At 42.8% G+C, this 25,638-nt stretch overlaps 1 protein-coding gene across 5 annotated transcripts in view; it reads right to left on the bottom strand.

Moving 5' to 3' along the window:
• The window catches only part of kif20ba (kinesin family member 20Ba), a 57,917-nt gene that overhangs the window by 2,547 nt on the left and 29,732 nt on the right, over positions 1-25,638 (bottom strand). For 3 of the 5 annotated variants that reach the window (XM_042226484.1, XM_042226489.1, XM_042226488.1), the window contains exons 29-33: positions 24,931-25,041; positions 22,142-22,351; positions 11,553-11,594; positions 1,849-1,923; positions 850-967 (exon numbers count right to left, since the gene is read on the bottom strand). In XM_042226484.1, coding sequence (XP_042082418.1) covers positions 850-967; positions 1,849-1,923; positions 11,553-11,594; positions 22,142-22,351; positions 24,931-25,041 — 556 coding nt within the window. The remainder of the gene's footprint in view (positions 1-849; positions 968-1,848; positions 1,924-11,552; positions 11,595-22,141; positions 22,352-24,930; positions 25,042-25,638) is intronic. The other 2 variants (XM_042226485.1, XM_042226486.1) reach the window with 2 other exon arrangements.

A 25,638-nucleotide genomic window follows, 5' to 3' on the forward strand; every position in this document is an offset into this window, starting at 1 on the left:
GTGTGTGTGTGTGTGTGTGTGTGTGTGTGTGTGGTGAGATCCAGCAAGGTCTGAAATTAAAAGTGTTCCTTTTTTCTCCATCATATTTGACATTCAGACCATCACTTTTATATTTCTGAAACATTGCATCAGTGAAGGACAGCTCCTGATGGACTGATGCAGGCTCGGCCACTGCAGTCCTCACGTTCATGTTTTTGCATCCCGATGAATTACAAATTAAAATGCAGCATCGCACTTCATAAAAGCACCGGCGACCGCCAGAAACTTCAGGTTGGGCTGTTCTGTAAGTGAACCAGGCTCCTTTAAAAATGCCTCCTCAATTCCACACGCTGACCTTTTCAGTTGTTCCACAGACAAGAGCCGCCACATCTGGGTTCTTACACGCAGGCAATTAAAAACAGCCAGAAGGCTGCGTCAGGAGCAAGACAGCGTGCCTGGGGCCTGTCTGACTGCTGGAGTGACTGCAGTGCACCACAGAACAGAGTGAAGGAGACAAACTAGCAAAATCTATCCCAGACTGTAAAGGGAGGAAGTGGGATCATGTGAATACCAACCCTCTTTAATGCAGTCACTTTGCTTTGTAGTTTTCTATACAGACTTACTTTGCTGTGATCTTAACTTTCCTCTTTGCAAAAAACGCCCTGAACATTCCAGATTTCTGCACTTACTGTAAACGTGACTTTTGTGCAGCACAGAAAACTCATTAAGCGCACTTTTCGTCAATCGCAGCATCGGTTTCTGCTGCTCCGTCTTATGTTCGAAATAAAGAACATTTTTCAGTCCCACGATCGTCTTCAACAAAGATAGTTTGAGTTTAACGTCACCAACAATAACGAGTCGCGTGCTGACCTTTAGTGCCGAGCAGCGTGGGGGAGCTCTGCAGGAAGTCTCCGATCTTCTGCAGCGTTCCTTCCTTCCTGCTGCGGACGCTGATCTGGGAGTCGTGACGACCCGCTGGGGAAGAGCTCTGATCAAAGAACAGCGAAGCACAGTTAGCACGTACGAAACAGCTTCTCGTTAGGGCTGCGTCAGAGTTCTGGGTGAGTGCAGATAAGGACGTTTAAATGGGAAAACTGTCTGACAGTTGAGGTGTTTTCCACAGAGTAAGACTGATGTCAGGGTGTGTGGGTACATCTGCGCTCTGCTTTTTAATTTCATTATTTAACAATCCTGTTTAACAGTCGCTCCTCTTCAAATAAAAGAAAAACAACTGAGCAGCACAATCAGCTGTCTCTGACCAACTCCACCGTCTTGGACTGCAGCAGCACATGAAGCAGCTCTTCACGTGTTACAGGCTCTACAGCTGCAGCTGACGGTGGCGTGGATCACACAACTGTGGCCTGACCACCGGACGGGAGAAGCTAAGGGGCGCCGCTAACTGGCCGTCTGTCAGAGACCATTAGTAAATTGATCCTGGATGGAAGTATTCTCTCATGTAAGAGAATTGCATTAAAGATGCAAGCACAGCGATGACGGGGCTTTTTGCATGTGGAGGTGAGCTGTGTCCTGTCATGTGGATGTTTGAAGACCTTATCTCTTCTTGGCTGGTGGACATGTTTAAATTCACCATAGTGCTGATGTGCACGTAATCAACATTCAAAAGCTGCTTTTTGTCAGCATCGCTGAGAGTCTGCATTAAAACTAAACATGAGGTGGAGCTGACGACAAACAGGTAAATTCAATCCCCTATATTTCTGTGATTAACCATAAAATATCATCATGTGAACTTCGGCGAGCAGCAGAAACACTGCACTGTACAAGGCTTTGTTCAAGTGAAATGATGAATTAGTGATGTTCAGTGTGTGTCTGCACATCACATGGGTGTGTTTGTCTCTCTGTGGTTCTCACCTCTTCCCGGTGTGGGGTCAGCTTTGGCGTCAGTTTGGTTCTCGTGTTCCGCCTGTTCTCTGCCTCCACTTCCTCCTAAACACAAACACACACACACAAGCAACATGAAGGCACGTACAAAGTGTTAAAATACTGAGTGTGCACAGAGTCATCCGTACCAGAGGAGAAAAGAAAAATAACCACCAAAATGTTTCATAATGACAGGACGCTATGGACGAGATGGGTTTGGTCATTAATACGATGCAGACGAGAGCGAGATGTTCACACGCTTTGTCCGGTGGCCTCGGTAGGAGGTAAACGACACTTTTACCAGCCTGAATATTTCTCGAGAAGCGAAAACACGCTCCAATTTAGCCGTATTTACTTTGCAGAGGGACTCAAAGAGCTGACAAGCTCAACTACTACCAGTCAAAATATAATGTCTGGGTGTTTCCCAAACACCCAATTAAGCTTCAATGTTCGCTTTCAAACAAGATTCTGATGTCAGCAATGAGTTTCTATCAACAGTGTGTGGAAAAGCTTTCATTACGGCAAACAAAGAAAAATGAGCGCCTGGACGTTTGCTTCAGTTCTGGATCGATACGCTTTTTGAGGGAAGCCTCTGCTAATGTGTGAATAACAGCTGGGTTTGTTTTCCTCTGTCGTTCCCAACTTTACCCGGGGTCAGTCTATGAATCAACTATCCTGCAAGAATGTTTCATTAAAGGAAGCATCTCAGATTTCAGCGTATTAATGACAGGATGATGAGTGGAATGACATGATTGCATGGAGCTGTGAGTAAATGGTGAATGGATGCATTCAATTTGCAACTTCTAAATCTTGTAAGTTGCAGTTTGAAATTCAAAATTCACAAATGTTTTGTCTGAACCACTTTTGCTAAAGTTTCTTTCCACCTGTAAAAGAAACTTTGGACCTTTTGAAAAGCTGGAAACGCTTTCAGGTCCAAATAGCCGTAATACCAGGTTACAGCCTGTGCAAAGTGTACACGAGTAACATACAGAATGTAAACTGATGCAAATTCCCACTGGGTCAATCAAATAAAGGTGAGTATGAGAACAGAGTCTGTGTTTCATTGATACAGCCACCAATTAGAGGCAAGAAGAAAAAACAACAATGACAAAGAAGTCTTGAACATGTTCATTAAAAATGAGTAAAGATAAAAAAACCAAACTTTCCTAACTTCAAATTAAGTGATTACTTTTATCCTTTCAGGCACGTCCAAGTGATTCGACTAATGGCCCAATCTGCACTCTGCCCACTTCTCTGAAATAAAAATCAAACTAAGTGACGATCGTTTCGATGCTGAAGGAGACCCAACGAGTGGACGCCATCAGCCTTTGACTTAAGCTAGCGGAACAGCTGAAAACGTCCACAGGTGCACAAGAATACGAATGTGAGATCAGCCAAATGTTCGTGGCTCCAAAGGCTTTTGGAAACAGACACCACAAACAAAATGTGAGCGAACTTTAAACTTTAAGCTGAACTTGGACAAACCGGATAAATCTTTAGAATCCAAGGACATCACCAAACACCGTTTTCCTCCCTTGAGATGCTCGGCCAGACCTTTACTGCACCTGTGTGTTTGTGGCTCTTTGTGCCTTCAGTTTTGTATTCAGTAAATGAAAAGCGTGCTATAACAGCTGACATCAGGTGATTCACTTGGCCATTGAAGAATTTCTCATTTCCGTGGCTTTAGAATCTCGCGGGTTCGTAGTGAACACAAGGAAAACAGCCCCGACCTCAGTAAACACTTTCCTGGTGATCGAACTTATGAGTTCAGTTTTTTGGAATCATGCTGAACAGAACATTAAATCCATTTTGTAAACTTTGGTTCTTATGTAGTTCTTAACAAAACTTCCCCCATTCAACGATTCACACCAGCACTTTTCGCTGTGCTTTCTTTATGTAAGATCTAACAGACATTTAAGTTGGGGTTAGCATGTTCCCCGAGGATATTTGGCATGCAGACTGGAGCAGCCAGGGATCAAACCACCAACCTTCCAGTTAGCAGATGACCTGCTCCACCTCTGAGCTACATCACCCCATGTAGGTCATACTCATTAGCGAAAGATTGGTGATCGCCAAGTTGTTAGCCAACGAGTCATCTCAGGTTTTCTAATCAAACTTCACAAACCAAAGTGTGATTTTACACGAGCTGTATCCATCGACTCAAACCTGAAATTTCCTGTTTTTTCAGGGCATTTTTGTGAGGCAGCCTCGACTCAGCCTGAAATTAATTTTGTCTCCATATCAACACAAGCCGTACAAACTGAATGTCGTAGAGTTTAATGAAAAATGTCCATTTGATTCTCTTCACAGACCTAAATGCAGACAGTTAGACGTTTATGTAACAAACTTTATGCGCCAACCTTGAACCGGTGTTATACCAATTGTCATCGTTATAAATTGCAAATACTTGGCCATATTTTACAATTAATAACTTAATAATCAGCATATTTTGTATCTTATCACAAACAACTCCAGCCTTACCGAATGAGACCAACTGCCTGATGTGTACTGCAGCACAAACCTCAGTTCTGGCAGAGTGAAGGAAGGAACATCTGTACTGGCTGCTTTATTTCAAAGGGCCTTTGTGGCTACAAGCAAAACCAACTACACCCATTACGAGGCTGGGAAGTCAATGAGGGATCATGTCCGTGTAGTATTCACGGTCGGGGTGGCTATAACGGGTTCCACGCTGTGCTTCATTGGAGCCCACAAAGGAACAGAAAACAGACAAATGTGTGCTGTGCGTTTCTAAAAACAGCGTTCTCAGATATGATGCGCCTGCATTAGCTCCAGCACAACAAATCCCTGAACATATACTTTTTTTTTTTTAGTGAATCAATTCTGACTCACTCTCGTTTGGGATGAGGCTGACCTGAGAGGAGGAGTGGGCGTGGCGGATGAGATGAAAACGCTCCATTTTGAAAGCAGAAAGAAGGTCACAACATGGAGTCACCAGTGACTCACTGGACTTTTTTTTTTTAATAAATTGAAGGAAGGAGGAAGGGAACGCAGACCGCCAAGTACGAAAGCAGAGATAAAATATGTGAAGAACGCAGACGATGAAGCTGGAGCGAGTGTAAGAGAGAGCGAGGAGGAAAGCGTGAAAGAAGAGGAGACGAGCAGAGGAGCCGCGATAAGCGACAGAACGAACGTGTAATTGGAATGTGTGGAGAAAGTCAGCGAGATGAAATGTGTGCAAGAGAAGTAGAGGCGCAGAGATGAGACGATAGAGGGAACGTGTGGAGAACAAAAATGTACCAGAGACAATGAATCAAGCGCCAAGAGAAGCAGATCAGATGGCGAGCCGCAGAGATGTGGTCACTGCTACATGTCGTACACATGAATGTACACCAGAGCGCCACGTTCAGACCGTGTACTCACTCACTATAAAAACAGGACACTAAGCGGTTGATACACCTCAGAAACCTCTTTGATGTCATAACTGTTACAACATTTATCTCAACAGCACAATGTCTGCTCTGCATGTGACACACAGGAAACCGGAGCCTTTAACTGATCTTAAAATGTACTTGTGCTGGCCTGTATCCACCTACAGAACAGGAGCATTAATCTTCCATATATTCACTGTGAATTAACATGATTCATTCTAAACGTATATTAGTAGCTGGGAAATTTCACAGGCAACCTACGCAACAAAGTTAAGCTGAAATTTCCAGTTTATTTCCATTTCTGGACTCAAACATGCTTTATTACTACAGCTGCTTCTTTATGGAGAAGCACAGCACAGGCGTCAGACACAGCCTGGTCTGAACAGGAGACGCTCAAACGTCAAAGTTTGCTTCTTTCACCCGAAGAATTAATTGAAGAGAAACTGTAGCTCATCAGATTCAGTCATTTTACACAATGCAAGTTCATCTTGTTGAGGCTTAACACTTAATGGACGAGTCTTTTTAAAGTAAAACTGGCACAGCGAAAAATTGTTTGTTAAATTTAAAAAAAAAAAAAAGGGGGGGGGGAATCAATACATTTGGCTAGTTGTGGTTTTGGAGCATCAACATGTGACGGGCAGTTTAATAGGAACAAAACGTCTCTCTTCTGAAGTCTGTCAGTGTTTGTGTTCTGAGTGATGAAGTGGGAAACTGCCAACAGAACGAGACATTTTGCTCACATTTTGTTGGATAATTACAAACTTTCCTGAAGCAGAAGAAGAAGAAGTGGGAGGTCCTGGTGGAGAGCTGAAGAGGACAGTACATCAGACTCTTGTTTGATAAACAGGCCTTCAACTGGCAGCTTCAATAAATGGGACCCACAAAACACAGGGAATATTTACAGGAAGCTGGCCTCTAGCCAGAAGTGCAGAGGAACACCAATATCTCCAACCACGTTATAAACAGGAAAAGACAAATCTGCAGACGTCAGAAAGCGTAAGAGTGAAAAAGCAAAATGTCATGAACAGGATGAGAAATCTTTGTGAGACGTAGAATAAAAGCTGTGGGAGCACTTAATGACAACCGTCACACGCGATGGAGGAAATGAGATGTTTTGGGAGCTTTGGTATCAAAGTGGGAGGTTTGTGCAGGACAAGAGAGATTTAGATTAGCACCGTGCCATATCCAGTAGACGCTGCTCCACTGGTGCCAGTTTACTCCTACCACAGAACAGCGAGCCAAATCAGAGCTCCAAGCGCCGCACGCAGAGAGGAAGCCGTTAGGTGGTTCTCTCTCTCACAGAATCTCAAGCCTGTCAATCTGTTTGATAATATTTGAAGTGATAAAGACATTAATATTCCAATTACTTGTGTTTTCATGGAGTCAGATGAAGGTTTCTGTAACTTTTGAGCCGTAGTTAAAATAGGACAGTGCATCAGTGCGTGGATCAGAGTGACTCCTCACCAACGCCAACATTATACAACCAAAAAACTCAGGTAAAGACTTTCTGGGCTAGCACTGATGTTTCCACTACAGAAAGCACCATCATCAATAAATCATTGCTGAACAGAGACATGGCTGGCTGGGAGAGATGAGATGGAGGGGGGGGTATGTGGAGAAAGGGGTCAGAGGTTAACAGAAAAAAGAAAACAAACTGAAAGGAGAAAAATCGGGGAAGGCAGAAGGAAAAAGGGTTGCGTGCTAAGAGTAAAAGGAGAAGCGGTTTATTTGCTCGTGCGTGAACGTGGCGTGCCAGCATACATGCATCAGCTGCCAATGCTCCATTATCTCAGAGAAAAATTGAATTGGTGCAGAAGTCTGGAAGGCTGACGAAATCGGGAGCCGAATCTCTGCTGGGTCACTGCCTGCAGATGTCAAACCCATCAGAGAAGAAGCCACTTCACCGTGCAACTGCCTGCCTGGTGTCAGCGATGAAATATGAGCACTCCGTTTAAGAAGTAGCAATTTAATGTAAATGATTCCATCAATTTCTGCAGCATAATTGCTCTGAAGAACAAGACGAATGGCAGGAACACAACAACCCCGTTTCCAAAAATGGAGTGATTGCAATTTACCTTTTATACCACGCAAAGAATGGAATACATGTGATTTTAAATGCATGCTCAGTTCATCTCCCAGGAGTAAAACTAAAGAAACGTTTGGTTTCCCCGGGTAGATTACTGATGAAGCACAAAAAATGTAAAATCAAAATGCAAACATATTAAACCAATTTGTTTCAGCATTTAACTGTGTTTACTGTTTCCAGATAAATATATCCCAACATTTTACACAGCATGGAAACTTTTCTGAAAATAGGGTTTCACTTTGCCGTTAGCACTGAGATCTGATTCTAAAACAAGACAAGAGCGCAATCATCACCATAATGATAATTTAATGTTTTTATAATAAAAACAACACTTAGCCATGAAACACAGGATGCAGATATAAATGCAGCCCGTGTTTCGCCCAAGAAATCATCGAAGCTGTCACAGTGCATCAGGAAGAAATAAAGTTTTGATAAAACGAAGCCTCAACTTTAGAAAATTTAAGCAAACTTTATGAGAGTCTCACCTCCATTAGAATAGATAAAAGAAAATACCAGAATGTGGCGATGAAGGATTCCACCTATAACTAATCACTGAGCATTTCAAACATAACGGCTTTCTTGGAAAATCGATTCATGGCCGTCACCACGTCATGAGAGCTGTCTTTCTCCCCATTCAAACAAAGATATTAATATTAGTGTCACTGCTTCAACAAGGTTTGGGATGTTGACGGATCCTGAAAAATCAATGGAAAAACAAGAACAGATGCTTCTGAAATTAACCATAAACCTAATCTCAGGCTAACATCTCATTCTTCTCACAGTAGTTGTGTTTTGTCTTCCACGGCACACTCTGATACTGGCAGACCCCCCTCGCAGGGATGTAGCCTCGCTCATAAATCTGCTCCTATGGAATGCACTCTTCCTCCATCTTTAAATCCACAGGCCTGACCGGTGCACAAGAGGTGGCTGTCATGGTAACGGGAGTTTTGCCTGCAAAAGGGTCGTCTCCAAATAAGAGACGCCCCGAGATGAGACCCGAGGCCACGTTAAACTGTTTCAATCACGTCAATATTACTTTTCTGTGACGCGCAATAAAAGCGTTTAGTGTCTGGGTGTGGAAGCCTTTTGTCTCTGAGCCAGAGAGAGGAGGTCCACGGCAGTAGGGCTGTGCGATACGACCAAAATCTCATATCCCAATATAAGACGTTTATCGTCCGGACAACAACATACGTCACAAAAATTTTACATTTTCTGTATATTCTGTGAATCTCAGGCAACTCTACTTGCGTGAAGCGTCTTCAGCTGGGCATCGTGTAGCTGGAGTCGAGTGTTACATAAGTAGAAACGGCCACAATATCCTTTGTATTTAGTACACGGCGTGTTCTAAGGTTTATCCGTCCGTAGTGTGGTTATATTAAATATAAGAGAAAGAGAGAACTTTAAGAACTTCTACAGCGACCATCAAAGCGATGAAAACAAATATTGCCATAAACAGTTTCTTTTGCGACACCATGAAACAAACGATAGCTTAAAATGAAATGTTAGACGTTTTCATATCATCATCTAATATATATCGTTATATCGAACAGCCCAACATGGCAGCATGTAAAACTAATCGGAAATTCTACTAGTTTAATAATAAATTGTCAAAACTCATAACTGGAGCATATTTGTCTTCTCTCTCATAAAAACCTTCGAAGCACAACACTGACATATCACCATTAGATTCCATATATTTTATAAGGAAACTGCTTATTTACCGATCCAGCAGCATTGGTATTTATTACTTTATGGGGCTACTTGAAGAATATCCAGTGTTCCACCTCCATGAGCATAGCTGAAGTTTCTCAGCAGATACTAAGCTGAGTGGATCGTGCCGACTTATATTTTGAAAGTTCAGCAGTACAAGAAGAAGTCAGGGGCCAGTTTAAGCCTGTGGTCGTACATGCGACCCGGTGATAATAATTTTACACTTTGACCCTGAGTTATTTGCTCAAGTGTCCTTGAACTGAACTGAGCCCCGGCAGGTTCCAGGAGCACCGCTCTGTAGCTCCACATCAACGCTGACCTCCCTGCAGGACGGAGGACAACAGCACAGCTCCACAAATACACGTGCAGTGTTTGTGGAAACCAAACACAGAGCAACGCTGTACTTACTGTGATGTTCTTGCACTGAAACACTAAAAACATTCACAGAGAAAATTTATGTTGAAAAACAAACTTTACTTTTTTAAACACCCAGAAAAAAAGAAAAGAAAAAAAGAATGATTTTATTTGAACTCCATCTATCCTGCAGCTAAAATGAGAATCAGCAAGCTGTGGAAAGACCTGTCACGACTCTGGCTCAAGCTACATCTACTAGTTAGGCCGAATGAGCTTGAAGCTGGAGTTGCAAAAGTTGCCGAAGGGGGTGAAAATATCATAATGTAGAAGTGTGAGACAATAATCGGACACATATTCAGATTACAAAGGGGGAAAAAAGAAGAAATCCTTTAAGCAGACAGATGAACTCTGTTGCAGTAAATTATTAATGAGCAGGTGTGCTACTGTCTACTGCTGTTTAAATGAGGGTAGGTAGGCTAACAGAGACAACTTCCTGGATATGATGCAATACAGTTCAACAGCACATCCTGCAGCCATGAAGTTGCGTCAGTAACTGAACATTATTGTAACTAACAGAGCAGTGAATAGGCCCCACCTTTGTGAGTTTAGAAACATGTACACCAGCGGTGCCTAATGAGCCACATTTTTACATATGACACATAAAAACTTAATCTGCTTTTCTCCCGACCGCACAAATCACATCAAGTATGAGCAAAACCTCATCCGAGCCAAGCAGCTGTGTGCCCGTTTGTATCATGGAACAAATGTGTTTCAGAGGTCAACTAGAGGAGGGAATCTGTGACACTACAGCATCATGCTGAAGGTGGCGCCTCTGATCATTAGTCACACTTTACTCTGTAGGATGGAAACCAGTAAATCAATGAAACACTTCAACAGGCAGCCCATGTAAACACCTCATTTGGTGTGATGCTTTACTCCGCTTATTGGGAACGATCACATTATGTGCATGCAGATACAGCCTCGGTGGGCTACACCATCCGTAACGTATCTTACTGATGCACGGCATGTTGGATGAAAGTGTGGTTTCCTGCACTGCATTTTAACGGTTTTAAGTCCAACATCTGTCGGCCTGGAGCCAAAGAAGAAACTAAAACTCGTTCACAGTAAAAAAGGTTTCCTGATTTACGGCTCCTACACGAGGCGTTTTTATCAGGTTCTGTGTCACCAAAAAACATGCACAGTTTAAACATGCCCCAGTCTCCCCTTCAACATATCCTTGGACAGTACTACACCACCTTCAGCAAAGCTGCTACTTCCAGACTGCTGCCCTGAAGTCCCGGCTCTGTCTGTCTGTCCCACTTGTGTGTCTGGGACGTGACTGGACCCGTTACAGTGTCAAAACCGCAATCCTTCATTTTCAATCCTAAATTAGCAGAGAAGACAAGGTGATCCAGATCTGTTGAGTGACCCAGAAACATGTGGAGTGCTCATCCATACCCATGTTTCACAGTTTTGCACTTTCAATTCACATTTGGAGTGAAGCCTTTAAGCTGATCAGGTTCTATATTCTGTCACGTATTCAGCCTTACATAAATAAATAAATACACCAAGCAGTATTTGAATCTGGTGGAATCATCATCATCTTGAGTGTGAGAGCCACTCAGACCCTGTGAGGGTCACAAACATGTGCCCCCCTGTGGGCTTCGATATGGCAGGGGATTCCAGCGAAACTCCTCTAAAGACGCCATAGCTCAGAAATCATCAACAAACCAACATGACGTGACGTTTGGGTTCATTTCACAGATGCTGATGTTTGCTCTCTGCCCGGGCTCCATAGTGAAAGAGCAGATGTGCACATACAGCAGTGGCCTGAACAGAAACCCGGGCAGCGCCGGAACGCTCCTGAGCTGCACGACCTTGTTAATGAAATCAAAGACGGTCTTTGCAGAGACGGCCGTGTGGCAGACGTTTCTGATCACACCTCGCATTTATGCAGCCTTCAGGTCACTGAACACACTTAATGCTTAGATGTGATTCTGCAAAGTGGATTTACTAAATGATGTAATGTGTTCATAATGGGAAAATGGTGAGTTAGAACTGTATTAGATCCAGGAGTGAAATATACACTAATGAGGCGAATGATGAAAAACATGAGTGGATGTTTCTGGGCTTATGATATAGAAATAATCAGGTACCTCAGTTTTTGTTCGCCGCTTACTCCTCCTGAAAACACAAGACTTTGAAAAACAGGGGAAAAGGTGTTAAAATGTTACAATGTAACATGTCGAGTATTCTACAGAGTATTCAACGTTTGGAATATAATTTGGATAAAACACAGAGTACATTTCCTTTAACTGTGTTCTTGTAGTAAAAACATCAGTATTGCACCCTTTACTGTTTATTCAGCTGAGTAATAAAAGCTCATTTAGAATTATTACTGACTTCTTTTTGTGTTCTGTGGTAGCTTCTTGTGCATGTTTGAGAACGTTTTTTTTTTTAATTCTGTAAACTGAAAATTACTCTGAAAATTGAAAAAATGATATTTAGGTGCAAATGCAATTTAAATAATAAACAAGAAAATAAATAACGAGAGAAATGCTGGAAACATTAAACTGCGATTCTGATGGCGAGGTCTTATAACACTGGTGTTTCAGAAAAGGCTCCAATTCCTAAAGCGGATAAACAGCACAAACGTGTCTGACTGGAAACAAAGGTACAAACTTCACACCTCCTCCCCAGGGACACTGAGGCGTTCCCAAGCCAGGATACCCAGCCTGCCCTGGGTCTGACCCGGGATCTCCTCCAGCTGGACCTGCCGAAAACATCTCCTCTAATAGGCTTCCGGGAGGCGTCCCAGTCAGCTGCCAGAAACACCTCACCTCCCTTCTTTTGATGTGGAAAAGATCTTTACTCCACAATCTCATTCTTTGGATTAGCACCCACAGCTCATGGCTATAGGTGAGGGTAGGAACGTAGATCAGCTTTGTTTTCATGCTCAGCTCTCTCAGCTACAGCAGCGAGGTGAAGTGTCTGCATCACCTGCTACGCTCTCCCCTCACTCGTGAACAGACTCAGGGATGCTTGAACTCTTCCACAGGCACCAACTCATTTTCCATCTGGAGTGGGCCATCCACCCTTTTCCAGCTGAGGATCGTGGCTTCAGACTTTCATTTGGCTTATTTTCTTCAGCGGCACTTCTCACTCGGCTGCAAAACCTTCCCAGCACAATCAGAGGTTTGCTGCTGTAGAAGGACCACAACTAATCCCTTTATATTCCTGGACTTCCAGGACTGTTTGTTAACTGATTAAACTAACAGTGTGTTAACCAATACTAATGAGTGTGGCTCCTGCCTTTAGCCTGATATTTACTGAAAGGATGGCAGTGGTACAGAAAACAAAGAGACTGTGCAGAAAATGTCAGCTGTGGCGTTTCTGGTAAACGTGTTCGAGTCCACAGGTTATCCACCCGTCACGTCTGTCTTCTTAAAATTCACCTGCTAATTTGAGGTTCTCTGCACAGCGAGGAGAGGACACACGAAATATAAACACTTAACTTTTATCTTTGTGGGCAGGTTATCAGAGGAGGATGCACTGACACGGTTTAATGCTTCCTGGCATTTTAAAAAGAAACAAACCTTTTTTACACTTCAGTTACAGGTGGCCTATGACGCTATGCAGAGTCTCTTCAAGACCCAGCACCCCAAAGGGTCCCCATCTCCCCGCTGCAGTCATGTTTTATGCTTAAAACAAATAGTTTCTCTCATGTGTGCCTGGAGATGCACACTCTCACTATTATAAACATTACTCACACAGGCCTGAGGATGTTAATATTAACACTGTGTGCAGTATGTGCATGCCGTTGCACCTCAATGTTCAGCACATTCTGTTGGAAAGCCTCGACCATTGAATTTAGCCAAGGAGAAAACAACCTGGATGCAGCAGAAACACGGCTAAAGATTTAAAGGCTTGTGTGGCTCAGGGAGCAATAAGGTCGGTGTCTTCTGCAGCCAAGAGACTTTTTTTTTCGTTCTGCTCCATTAGAGCTGAAAGGCGTGTCTGTACTGAAAAGTTATTGCAGTTAGGATCAGGTAGTCATATCAGGAAGTCTTCTATTTGGAATTATTGATATAGTTTGTTAGAGGAAAAAATATTGCATTAATATTTTTTTGCTCAGTTTATTGCAGTGTGTGTGTGGGGGGGAGGTTTGGTGACATTTAGATAAAATAGCAATATACCAATGTTATATACACAGAAAAAGATATTTAAGACACTAATATAAAAAGCAGTAAGAACAGAAACAGAGACAGCTGATGGCAGGGTGTGTATGTGCTGCGTGAATATGGGTGAAATCTTAGAACCCGATCTTGGAACTGAAGTAAATGAATGTAAATGAGACGTGACGTAAAAGAGTCAATCAGAAATTATACTTGAGGATAAATAATGTTTATTAAAAACGCTTCTTTTACTGTATTTACGTGATTATTGTTCATTTTGATTAATGCTACTATCTGTATGAACAGAATGAGCTTGTTTTATGTTGATGTGTTATGGGTGTTGGGGTGTGTAGGACCACACAAAGAAAAGCTGAGCCTGAGGTTGATGATAACGGGGATGCTGATCACGCACGCACACACGCAGACACACACGCACACACAACCCCGTTCAGCTATCTTAGTGAGGACCTTCATTGACATAATGGTTTCCCTAGCCCCTTACCCTAACCATTAAAAATGATTGCCTAACCCTAACCAAATTGTAACCCTGACACTAGAACCACATTTTGAGGCTCAAAAATGCCTTTAAATGCCTTCAAATTTGTGAGGACCGGGTTGTGTGTCCTCACAAGTGACTGTTGGTTCTCACAAGTATAGCAGAATGCAGATTTCGGTCCTCACAAAGATAGTTAGACAGGAACACACACACTATGTACAGATCTGTGTGTGTGTGTGTGTGTGCGTCTGCGTGTGTGTGTTCCTGTCTAATGAAAGACATTAGTGTCAGTGAACTACATATCTCCTGCTGTCAGTGACATTTAAGTTCTAAAATAAGTCGCCCACGGGCAACATCACAGTGGCCGCGTCCATCTTTACACCATCTATGGTAAAACCCCACCTAACAACATGGTTTATACTGTGAGCTTCGAAATGACACATCCATTGTTAACAACAGTGATTGTAACGTGTTTGTTTGTAAAAAGATGCATACTGTGTATTCATACTGCTGCCACTTTTCTCCACATCACCCAGCTCCGACACTGTACGGCATCATTTGCAGGCTGTTGCAAAACTGAACTTCACACTGATCTTTTTAAACAGGCTATAATTAAAAATTCTATTTTGCTCAAATATTTCCTAGAGCCTACCACCGCTAATATTTAATTTATTATTTACTAACCAGTTTAAAGCTGAAAAGAGCTCCTCTACGAATGACCCTTGCTAGGTTTCATTTTTACTCGCCACGCTCACGTCGGCTTTCAGATCAAGAGGGAAGAGAAATAATTGCTAATCTATTAATAATGTGGCAGATAAGCACTAAATCAAACCTCAAATTCCACCTCTGACTAATCTACTACATTTGTGTTGAACATGAAGGTTTTCCTTCAGGAAACTGAGCTTAATAAAATAAAATAGCTGACACTGGGAGGGCTTCATATGTCTGTTTGTTCCCGACTCTCAGTCTCTCCTTGACCTCTGTGAGGCTCTATTAAGAGTGATCCCATTAATCAGTGACGAACCTGCTCTCCGCCTGTGCTCTCAGCTGGATCAAAGATAGGCCAAGATCCTGCCGGCACACAGACCCGCAGAGAGACAGATTGAAGGGCCGATACACGACTAGTCAATTACAGAGCCTCTACAAGATCCAGCGAATATCCACTACTTATTCCCTACCCCAGGAGAACATTGGCTGTGAGTCACTTTAAGCAATACAAAAACATACACACCCTATTGTGGTTAAAAGAACAAGCACTGCCTTGTTTCAATGCATGTAGTTATATGTTAAATGGTGGGAGAAAGGATTTTGCTACCACGAACATGAGTTGTTTTTGACACAGAGTGTCACAAAAAAATAAAAATAAGAAAGCCAATGCAGCCACAGTGCACTGTAATCCACTCCACACTGGATGCATAGGAAGAGTAAATGTCAGTAACTGAAGGCAGGTTGTAATAATTAAAATGATGGAGGAAACAAACCTACATGTGGGAGCACAAAGGCCTCACACGGTCTTCATCTCAGAAAATGACTCATCGTTGCCTCCAAAAGTTGATTCTGTTCATCTGGACGTAGCGTTTTGTGGGAGAAATGTTTTGTCACTCATCTGTGACTTCTTCAGTGTCAGCTGGCTGCAGGTTTCAATCTTATAAACAGTACATTTGCATAATGACTGAAACCAGCCCACTGAAGGAACAATGGCTGGGAGGTCAGTTCCTTAATCTTAATTATGCAAATTCTCATGACCATTGATCAACATCCACTGACCAAAGCCCACTGATCAAAGACCACGAGTACCATTCACAGAGTTGGGGAATGGCTGCAATCACAGCAGCCAATGCATCAAGACGACTCGTCTTTACTCACTCTGCAAAGTTTTAGACATGATGTTACGGTGACGACAGAAACTGAACAAATTGTTCTGCGCTAGTATCTAAATGTACACACTTTGCTCTGGCTTGTAGTGCTGTTTGTCCACACTGCATTGGTGTGCGCTGCCCAGCTTGGGACACAGAGAGATTCCGTCTCCTTTGATATAATCAAACTAATAAAACTGCTGGCGCTCAAAATACCACAAAGATATAAAATTCTGAAGCAATGTCACTTTCCAGAAATGATCAAAACAAATACATAAAACATGAATCTGCAAACCTCACTGTTTCAAATTAAAACCGTTATCTTTCTACCAATCTAAACCCACCAACCACATCACTGCTTCACATAAAGGAAGTGTGCATCCACCTATGATGTGGATACCCTCCCGTGGTATTTGCAGCCTTTCCCAGCCAGAGGAAAAAAGACAATAAAAATGCATATCTGACTATGGGGCGAAACATCACAGCTTTAATGGAAAAAGGCTCAAAGAGAAACACCTGAAGGTGTTACGATCTGCAACATTTCCAGCTTGATAACCGACAACAATGTTGCTTTAGTGGCAGAACCATGACCTGATCTCCTTACCTGCAAGTTCAGATGCCACAATGTGTTTTTGGTCTGCATTAGGTCAAATATAAGATAAGTCAAGATTTTACTGGAGTGCAGTCTAAGGACAACTATGGAGCTGGAAATTAGCATAACAAATGCACTCTGAGCATATCCCTGTTAGTTAGTACGTCCTACATGTCAGAGGTAATGCAAGGCTTTATTGTGCAAAGACAATAAAACACAGCGGTGGATGAGCACGGTGCAGTAAGTGTACACACTTTAAAAGACGCCCGATGAAACTAATAAGAGTTGTTCTAATGGAAGCCAACATTACGAGCACAGTGAGGTTAGCAGTAACTGTCACCGCCGTGTCAGATGCTGCGCTTTTTACCCTCCCTCGTTGCTTCTTAGTCTGTGTTCCTATCCGACAGCACTACCCACAATCCCTCCTCTTTCATCTTGCCATCCAAACTCCCTCCACCCCTCGTCTCTGCTCGCGTGCTACTTTTATCTTCCTCTTCTCCTCTTTCCTCCCTGCCTCCCCTCGTTTCCTCCTACCATCCTCTCGACTGTGCTGTTGTGTTCCTTCTGCTGTCTCTTTTCTGTGATTCCCGTCTGCCTTGTTTCTTTTCTTCCTTCCTGGCTGACATTCTCCTTCCTTACCCTCAACCAATCTCTCAATTTTCTGCGCTGCCTCTGCCTCCCTCTGCACTTTTCCTCAAATTTATACTGGCCCAGTTCACTCTGATTTTAAAACTTTCCTCCCCCTCATTTGTTTCCTGTATACCTTCTTCTTCCACAACCTCCCGCCTTATTTTTCTGTTTGCACAGATGAGGATGCCTCCGTTGATGTTTTCTACTCTATGAAACATTTGGGCTTTAACTGAGGATTTTTATTAGATCGTCTCATTGTTTAGAACAAACAAACAAATAAATCTAGTGCAGAATTTGTCTCAGCGTCTCTGTGAGGGTTTTTTTAGACTGCCTTTTAAAACCGGTGTTCGTGTTCATAAATGTTGACTGAAGCGCCCCAGATACGAGAATAAAATCTGATGTAACGTCACATCGGTTCAGCCCCTTCCCAACACAAAGCCATTCATCTTTTTTTTCATTACTTCCCTGCCTTCTGTTTTTGTTCCAGTTTTCTCTCTTGAACTGAGCCCAGTCAGCAGAACAACAGTCATTAGTGGAATTACTTTGGGTTCCATCGCACGGCTCTTACCCCGGTGTAAATACTCCTGCTGCTGGTACCAAAACAGCAGCAGGAGTATTTACACCTGCTGTAAATGACTCATCATTTATATATCATGACTCTTCTTTACTATGTCATGTATGAACACAGATACATTTATGCTGCTGTTACTGTTACAGCATGTACAGCTATCACTGCTGAACATGCTGTAAATATGTAAGGAGCAATCGTGATCATTGTCATAATAATACATGTATAATTACAAAAGGCACACTAAGAAGTAGTAATGCTATAAAAATGATGAATGAAACACTTGCTAATACCTTCCCAGGGGTATGAACCCTTACCAACCTTAATAATGCTTAATATTGTAACATTATAACAAAGTGCTGAACAAATTCAAACACATTATAGTAACCACTAATTCTATTGCAATCCATTTTATAATAATGTGCGTGTTCTTTGTTTGTGCTCTGCGTTCCCTCACCAACCCAAACATCTGGTTCTACTGGAGCGCTCTTCCTCTTTAAAAGGGCATTTTTCCACGTGAGTACAGCTGTTGAAGGTCTCGGTTTCCATATAATTTGCTTGATGTTATAAAATCAGATTTAACTAATTGGCGCACTGTCAGGAGATGAGAGAGGAGTATGGGGCCAAACCAGCAGCACTGGTGTCACAGCAGTCACCTCAAAATAAGTTCTATTGTCTGTTTTCCATTGAACGGCATTAATAGTATTGTCCAACAGACGTGGTCGGACGACACAACCGGAGATCTAGCTCACACAGACCATTACGCGGTCTCAGCGCCGAACACTCGAGTACCTCCTTGGCACTACTATTGCAAATAATCCTCTGCCCTACTCGTCCGCCCTTTTTTAACCCCAATTTTTAAAAGTTTGAGTGAAGAACACATGAGTGAGGAACATCTTAAGTTGCTTCATCACAACATTGAATCATTTAGTTTCTAAATAGCTTTCCTCCTGGTACCAACTCAATATGATCTTCATCTTTTATTCAACAAGGTGCGCTTTTTGTGGAGTGAAGAGGGCTCGAGTGCCATGACGGATCAGGCAAATGGAGTCTGAAGAGCATTTACATAAAACGTATTAATTCATTTTTTGGTTAGATTCAGTTACAAAACTACGACAACAACCTGAGGTGACTGCTGTCATTAAAATGCACATCTTTGTACACTTTATTTTTGAGAAATGCACTTCTCCCACAAATGAAAGCTGCCTTCTACAATGTTCCCTTACTATAGAGGTAATGAGTTTTCATCTGTGAAAGCTCATCGTCCTATTGTTCTTTCAATGTTTGAGAAATCTCCGTAAACCAAATTTCCTTTAACATTTGGTTTTACTTTTCTCTGTATGGTCAAAGCCCAAATTTGATCCTGCTTGTTTACATCATCCTTCATGCCCTTGCTCTTGGTCACAAACAGTTCCTATTGTTGCCTGAACCTGTGAAATCTGCTGTCAAACAGTGCCAACGAGTCCATGAGCAAGGATGTCAAACTGATAGATATGATGACCACAAAAGTGAGTTGTTTTCACAGCAGGAGAGGAAGGTGTAACAGCAGTGCAGTCATGTAGGATAGTCAGCTTTTATACGAGCTGCATGCTGCTGTTGTCACTGTGACAAAAGCTGAATGTGTGGACGTGCCAGGATAAGGTCGAGATGTTAAATATAGTCCACAGTTCTACATCACAGGAACCCCCAAACTAGTTTTTGTTGTGGACTGATCAGAGTCGTGCATTTTAACAGAAAAGTGCAAAACACACCAGAATTCTCACAATGAATCGCCTCCATAAACAGCTCCTCGTTGCTGCAAAGCGTCAGTGTGATTTGCTGGACTGAACTAAAAACCAAATCCTACTAAAGGGTTCGAGCGATGCTGCTGCTTTAAAAGGTTCTTGTGCATTTTCAGGACTTCCTGTATAGAGAAGAGAGATCTGAGTGTAAAGGGAAAGATGTCGACCTACACTCATCCTACGTTCTTACCACCACGAGCTCTGGGTAATGACCAAAGAAGACGACATTTCTTAACCCAGACACGGCTTAGAGCTAACCTGACCCGACCCCAAAGTTTGGCATCCTCTAAATGGGAAACTTTACTGTTGGGTCTTAACAAAGCTGCTTTTAAACTAACTTTGTCAGTAGTAAACTTAAAAACACTGAGCACGTGTGAGTATGAATTACTGCCATAAGGCACTTTCATGCCTCAGCACTCTGGATTTATCAGAACCTCCCAAACACATTGCCTCTTGTGATTATATGGAAATAAGGACAACGTGGCGTTTATAGGAGCAACACAGTCACAGGTCTGGAAAATTGCGTCTAATGTTATTGAGAAAACCAGAACACTTCAGTGTGGCAATATTTGGAAGCACATATAAAAATCATTTAGGATACCCCCGATCCTGACAGAGAAAGGAAACGCTGACTTTGGGCTGAGTCGCCATCAATTAAAAACAAAACAAAGAAATATTTGCAGTGTGTTATTTTTCACTTTACATCAACATATTTTTAAAAAATTAGTTTCTTGAACACAGCCATGTTAAGTTTTCAAAATAGTCTGTCAGCGTGACAGAAGGAGTGAATGATCTGTAACACACAGGTCTGCACCAAGCATTAATCTTTTGGGCCAAAGACAGGAAGAGCGATACGTCGAATGAAGCGAATAAACTGCACTCGACCTCGTCTGCTTGTGAGTGTGGGGTCGTTTAACGTGTTCTCAGGGGGGAAGTTTGAGTGTTTCTCCTGGTATTTATGATGAATGAGTGTCATATGTGGCTGCTACATGTTTATCACTGAATGTGTTACATCTGAAGGAATCACTTGGATAATGTTATTGGCGCTAAAAATGAACCGTACTCGATGTTTAAAATATTCTATTTCCATATTTCGCTCTGAATGATTGTTGTGTTTTCTTTAGATGCACACACATTGGTTTTGCTTCCTCTCTGCAACAAACTGAAGTTGTACAATTTAATGCACCACCAGAGGTGTGTGCACGTATTCATGTTCCCTTTAATATTTACATGTGCTTCCTTCAGATTGGTCAAAGCCAACCGAGCGACCCAAGCGCAGGTCCACAGTTCTGCTCAGCTTCCAGTGCAGTTTCACTTTTCTATACATGCCTCCGTCTGAGAGCCGTTTCTACGAAGCCCCTTCAGCCCACTCTGGGACTGGTTTCCAAGAGCATCACAGAGCATCCGCGGCGCTGACCATTTCACAGGATGAAAGCTTATGTGATCCGTTTCCAGATGGCACAGATGGGAATGGATCGACTTTGTTACTTGTGTGAGTCACACATTGCCTACACAGTATGCAGACTACACGTTGAGCTCCTGGCAGTTACATGGAGCTCTTTGTGAGACTGTTGTGGGAAATATGTTAAATAAAAATTACTTTTTTTTTGGTCCTTGAAAAATGTTTTCTACTGGACACATTTTATGTGCATCTGTGTTGTGTGTGGTCATTTGCGGCGGTGCTCTGTTGCAGATGTTTCAGGAAACATTTACGTCAGAGTGATTCTGAAAAACATCAGCAAAACTTCTTCGTCACCAACCAACCACTCAAAGATCCAGCAGAGCATTAAAAACACCAGGAAGCTTTTAAATTAGCAACCAGTCAAACCCGACCAAAGCGCAGACTTTTAGCTTTAATTTAAGGGCTTCTGTGCATCTGTGTAGAAACTACAGACATTTTTTATGGAGCTCGTCTGCAGGACTGAACCAACTGCCTTCCACAAAGCTGTGAACTGAAGTCTTGCCTGACAAACACAGTGCATGACAGTAACACAACAGAAACTGAAACAAGCAAATCTGGAAATGAACTGAAGTGAAATTAAATGCAAAATAAAAACTTGAAATGAAATAAAACTACAAACCAATTAGAAAAAACAAAACTTGAATAACTGTGCTGCTGCCTGCTTTACTGTTAGACTATGAAGTGCAGAAATTCCTATAAGCATAAATTGACTTTCATGTCACAGCTGTTAGTTTTCTCTTTGCTGGAGAGAAAGCAACAAATCTAACACTGTTTACAGCTGCTGCTGCAAAAGGTACGTGTTAGGACAACCATGCTCAGCCTGCACCGGCTGGATTAATGGAGCTGAGAGAAGATTTTCTGAACACAACATGGTGGAGAAATAAACAATCCTCACCCCTGATTGTACCTGGAAACTGTAACTGGATCACGGCTCAGGCTTCTGTGTGCAGTTGGGTTTTTCCCCCCATTTGATTTATTTCTGGGAAACCTAGAGGGACGCACTGTTACGAGTGTGGGTTCATTTAAAGTGTGATGTTTGCGTGCGCACTATTTTGCACCTGTTTGGAAATGTGGGAAATATTAAATGCAAAGTTCAGCCAATAACATAAACAAACCTCCTAATTTATGATTTTTACTTCCTCGATAATCCTGATGACGAGCAGCTTTCATTTTACAGGTTCTTACCTTCTCCATCTCGCCGCTCTTCCTCTTGCGTGCTGAGCGGGTGATTTTGACGGTGACGGCGCCCTCCTCTCCCTGCCGGCGCAGAGCCATGCGGTTGGGCTGCAGCGGGCTGAAGGAGATCTCCAGCTCAGGCCGAGGGAAGCGACTCATTCTGCCCTCCTCTGTGGAAATCTCAGAGGACTCCAGGACTGACGGACAGCCGCTCGAAACCTGCGGGACCACATGTGGGCTTAAGGTCAAGGGTCACTTCATCATCACTCCAGAGAGAAATGTCACAAGGTCTGGCGATCGAGGCTTCTCCGCCTGTTACAATAAAGGTGTCGAGGCCAGTTGGCACAACTGCTGAGTGTTATCAAATCAAAAAGCCGAGCCATCAGCTGTAAATCACCTCACATGGAAGGTGACCATGAACAGGCCAATCAGAAGTGATGTGGGTTAAAATAAGGAGCGACATCACAAAAGGCACAGAGCCACGGCAGCAGCGAGAGCAAAAGCACGTCACAGCTGTATCGTAATAAAAATCTCTGCAGTAAGTGAGACGACTCTCACAGCACCATCATTTAAACATGTGACATGTAGTTAAGTTTCCATGTTGTTTAGATGTCATTCAGCTGAAGCCCCGCAGCGTTAAACAGTCTGAGAGCGAGTGAGGAACAATTAAAACAACAGTCAAATTCAACCTGGTACCAAGGCTTTGTACAAGATGTAATAGTGTGCAGGTTAATGGTTTTAAAATGACTCTCAGCTAAGTGGAAAAACAAGGAATAAGACAGCTACATAAGCACATTTCTCAGTGATGCTCATGAAGGAAAGACGTTTCTAAAAACTGAACACCTTACTGTTGTCGTCCCACAGAGTCGAGGTTTGATGGATCGTCCAGGAAACGTGACACTAACAGATTAGTCGCTATGTGATGGTTTTTATGTGTGTTGATGATAATCTGCTCAGGTGAACATTTGGTGTGTGGCTTAAGTTACCAAGGCGATGCACCCCAGCAGGAAGTCAAACAGCTTTGTGACCCTGAAAACTCAGGGTTAACCCTAAAGTCACCTCGCTGAGCCCCAAATCCTGCTTTGTAGCACACGACCCACACTGAAGCAGACAGCGATTCAAAACAGTTCCGGTTATGAAAAGCACATCACGACAACTTCTGAAGTGCTCATCTGTACGCCGCGAGAAGACTCGCTGACGAGGAAAAAAAACACAAAGGCCGTGCAAAAATTGACACTGAGCATAAAAGTCGGCAGAAATGAAAGAAGCTTGTGTAGAAATTTGTTTTTTCTGAGAGTGAAAGATACGGGAAAAGTTGCTGCATGCAGTCCTGCAACTTGTTGACCTCTAAAGGCAGTTTATCACATATCTGCATTCCAGGAGGTTCATACATGCTGTGAAAGGCCTCAGTCAGCTGGAACCTCGAGCACGAACGCTTTAAAACTGACTTCACACGTGAATCTTAGATTATTATTTTATATGTGCTGTTAGTGTTTACGCAAAATACTTTGGATTTGTTGGTTTATTCATTTTGGATGTAGTAAAATCTCAGGTGTTGTAAAGGCTGCAGACAGGAATTAGTGTTTGGCCAAACATAGCAGATTAAAAACTCATCAAGCTGTCTTCTCTTTGAAATTGAATTTGGGCGAAGTCCAGAACTGGCAGAAACCAATTGGCTTCTAGTGCAACCACCTACAGTCTAAAGTCTGAGAGCTGGTGCTCTGAGTGCCTGATAATGAGGACTCCAACAGAAGCCTCTTTGGTTTTTCTTCTGTTTACTGCAGGCTGGAGAGAGGGGAAACAGTGACGCCTGCTGGAGATCCGTCGCAGGTTCGAGGGAGCATATCTGCAAACTAAGTTGAGAGTATGTATTTGACAACACCGTCAGGGGTCTGTTAGATCCAAAACTCGTGCACCAAAGCACCCAGAGCCATAAAGAACATTATGAACTCACACAAAGAGCAAAGATGCCACAGAGGGTACGGCCACCACAGGAAGAACTGTGGTGAGTTCAAACTTCAAAGTTTAAACTTAATCGATACAGAAATTCTGTCGCCCAAACGCACGGTTCAACGAAAAGGCAAAGGGGGTGGGGTGGGGGGGAGTCTGAGCTGCAGGCAGAACTCACTGCTGGCTGGCTCGTCTTTGAATCAATGTGTCAAATCAATCCTCTTTGAATGTGTTTGGATTATTCGCAGAGCTGCTGGACCGCACTGGAAGAACGCTCTGATGACTCCAGTCACATGACCTCAGCTGCAGACTGTATCTGACCTTTTCCTGTTCCCTCTGTTTGATCTGTATCATTAATTTAATACACAGTATTGTTATTATCCCTCAGTCTGGTTTTTGCATTCTGTTTTAATTCAAATTGCCAAATCTGCCTTAGTTTTATGTTATCTGTAATGTGTTATTTATGGCTATAACGTTAACTCTGTGGCTACTATTGTGTGGCACTATTACTCTGGAGAAAAAGAGAGAAGGTGAAGTAGAGGGAATAAAGTCGGCTGACTAATGCAGCTGTAACTGAGCACACGGAAACTCACCACTGTGGTCACAGCCACTCAAAAGAGCCGTGGCTCAAGCACACGTGCCGACTCGAGCGTACGTTATCGGTTCATAAAGAAAAATCGCTTCTCGCCACTCCCCAGCTCTAGCACCACAAAGGCTGTGTCACGTATCCCACACACTGTTTGTGACTCTAATAAGGACTGTGTGTGAGGGGATATCTACAGACCACAGCAGGAGGAGGTTCAGTACACAGCTGTTGTTTCTGCACTCGTGTCATCTCAGCAGCTTACCTGGCTGCTGACGGACGCTCTGGTATCCTTCCTTCCGGACTTCCTGACAATGGTTTCACTCCTGGGTTTCTCCATGAGAGCAGCAGAGCTCTCTTTGTTTTCAGCCTGCTGCTGCCAGAACGAGAAAACATCTCATGTTATTATTAACGTCTTTTGATTGTTTTGGTCCCAAAGCTACAAATTGCAGAAAAAAAGACATAAAAAGTGATAAAAGTCACAAACAAGTTGGACACTACATATTTTTGTACAGGTACAGCTTTGCTATCTTACACACACACACGCACTCACATCATTGAAATGATTTTATTCATATACAGGGTCAGGGTTTAGATCTTAGTTTGTTTCCTTCAGTGCTGTCATTCACACTCATCTTTGTGGTTTCTCACAGCTGGTGTTTAACACTAAAAGGAAACATTCACTCATCCTGGAACATCAGGGGATTTTCACCCACACGTCCCAGGAATGGGTGGACCAAAGAGAAGTACACAGTTTCATTCGTTTTATTTGTTTAAGTAAAAGTTAGCAGAACGTTCATCCAGACATGAAGCCGACAGGTTCAGATGTTGTCGGCTTACGATGAAAAGAGTGCACGTCTGAACGGGGCTATAAATCAAAGATAAGCACCACTGCCGTCCTGTGTGGAGGATTAAAACCACAAATCTTTAAAGCCACCTTTCAAATGCGACCATGGGTGGATATCTGATTTTG

The sequence above is a fragment of the Haplochromis burtoni genome, unplaced genomic scaffold, assembly GCF_018398535.1.
Source record: "Haplochromis burtoni strain Fernald_Lab_line unplaced genomic scaffold, NCSU_Asbu1 Contig_214, whole genome shotgun sequence".
In the NCBI taxonomy this organism is placed as follows: domain Eukaryota; kingdom Metazoa; phylum Chordata; class Actinopteri; order Cichliformes; family Cichlidae; genus Haplochromis; species Haplochromis burtoni.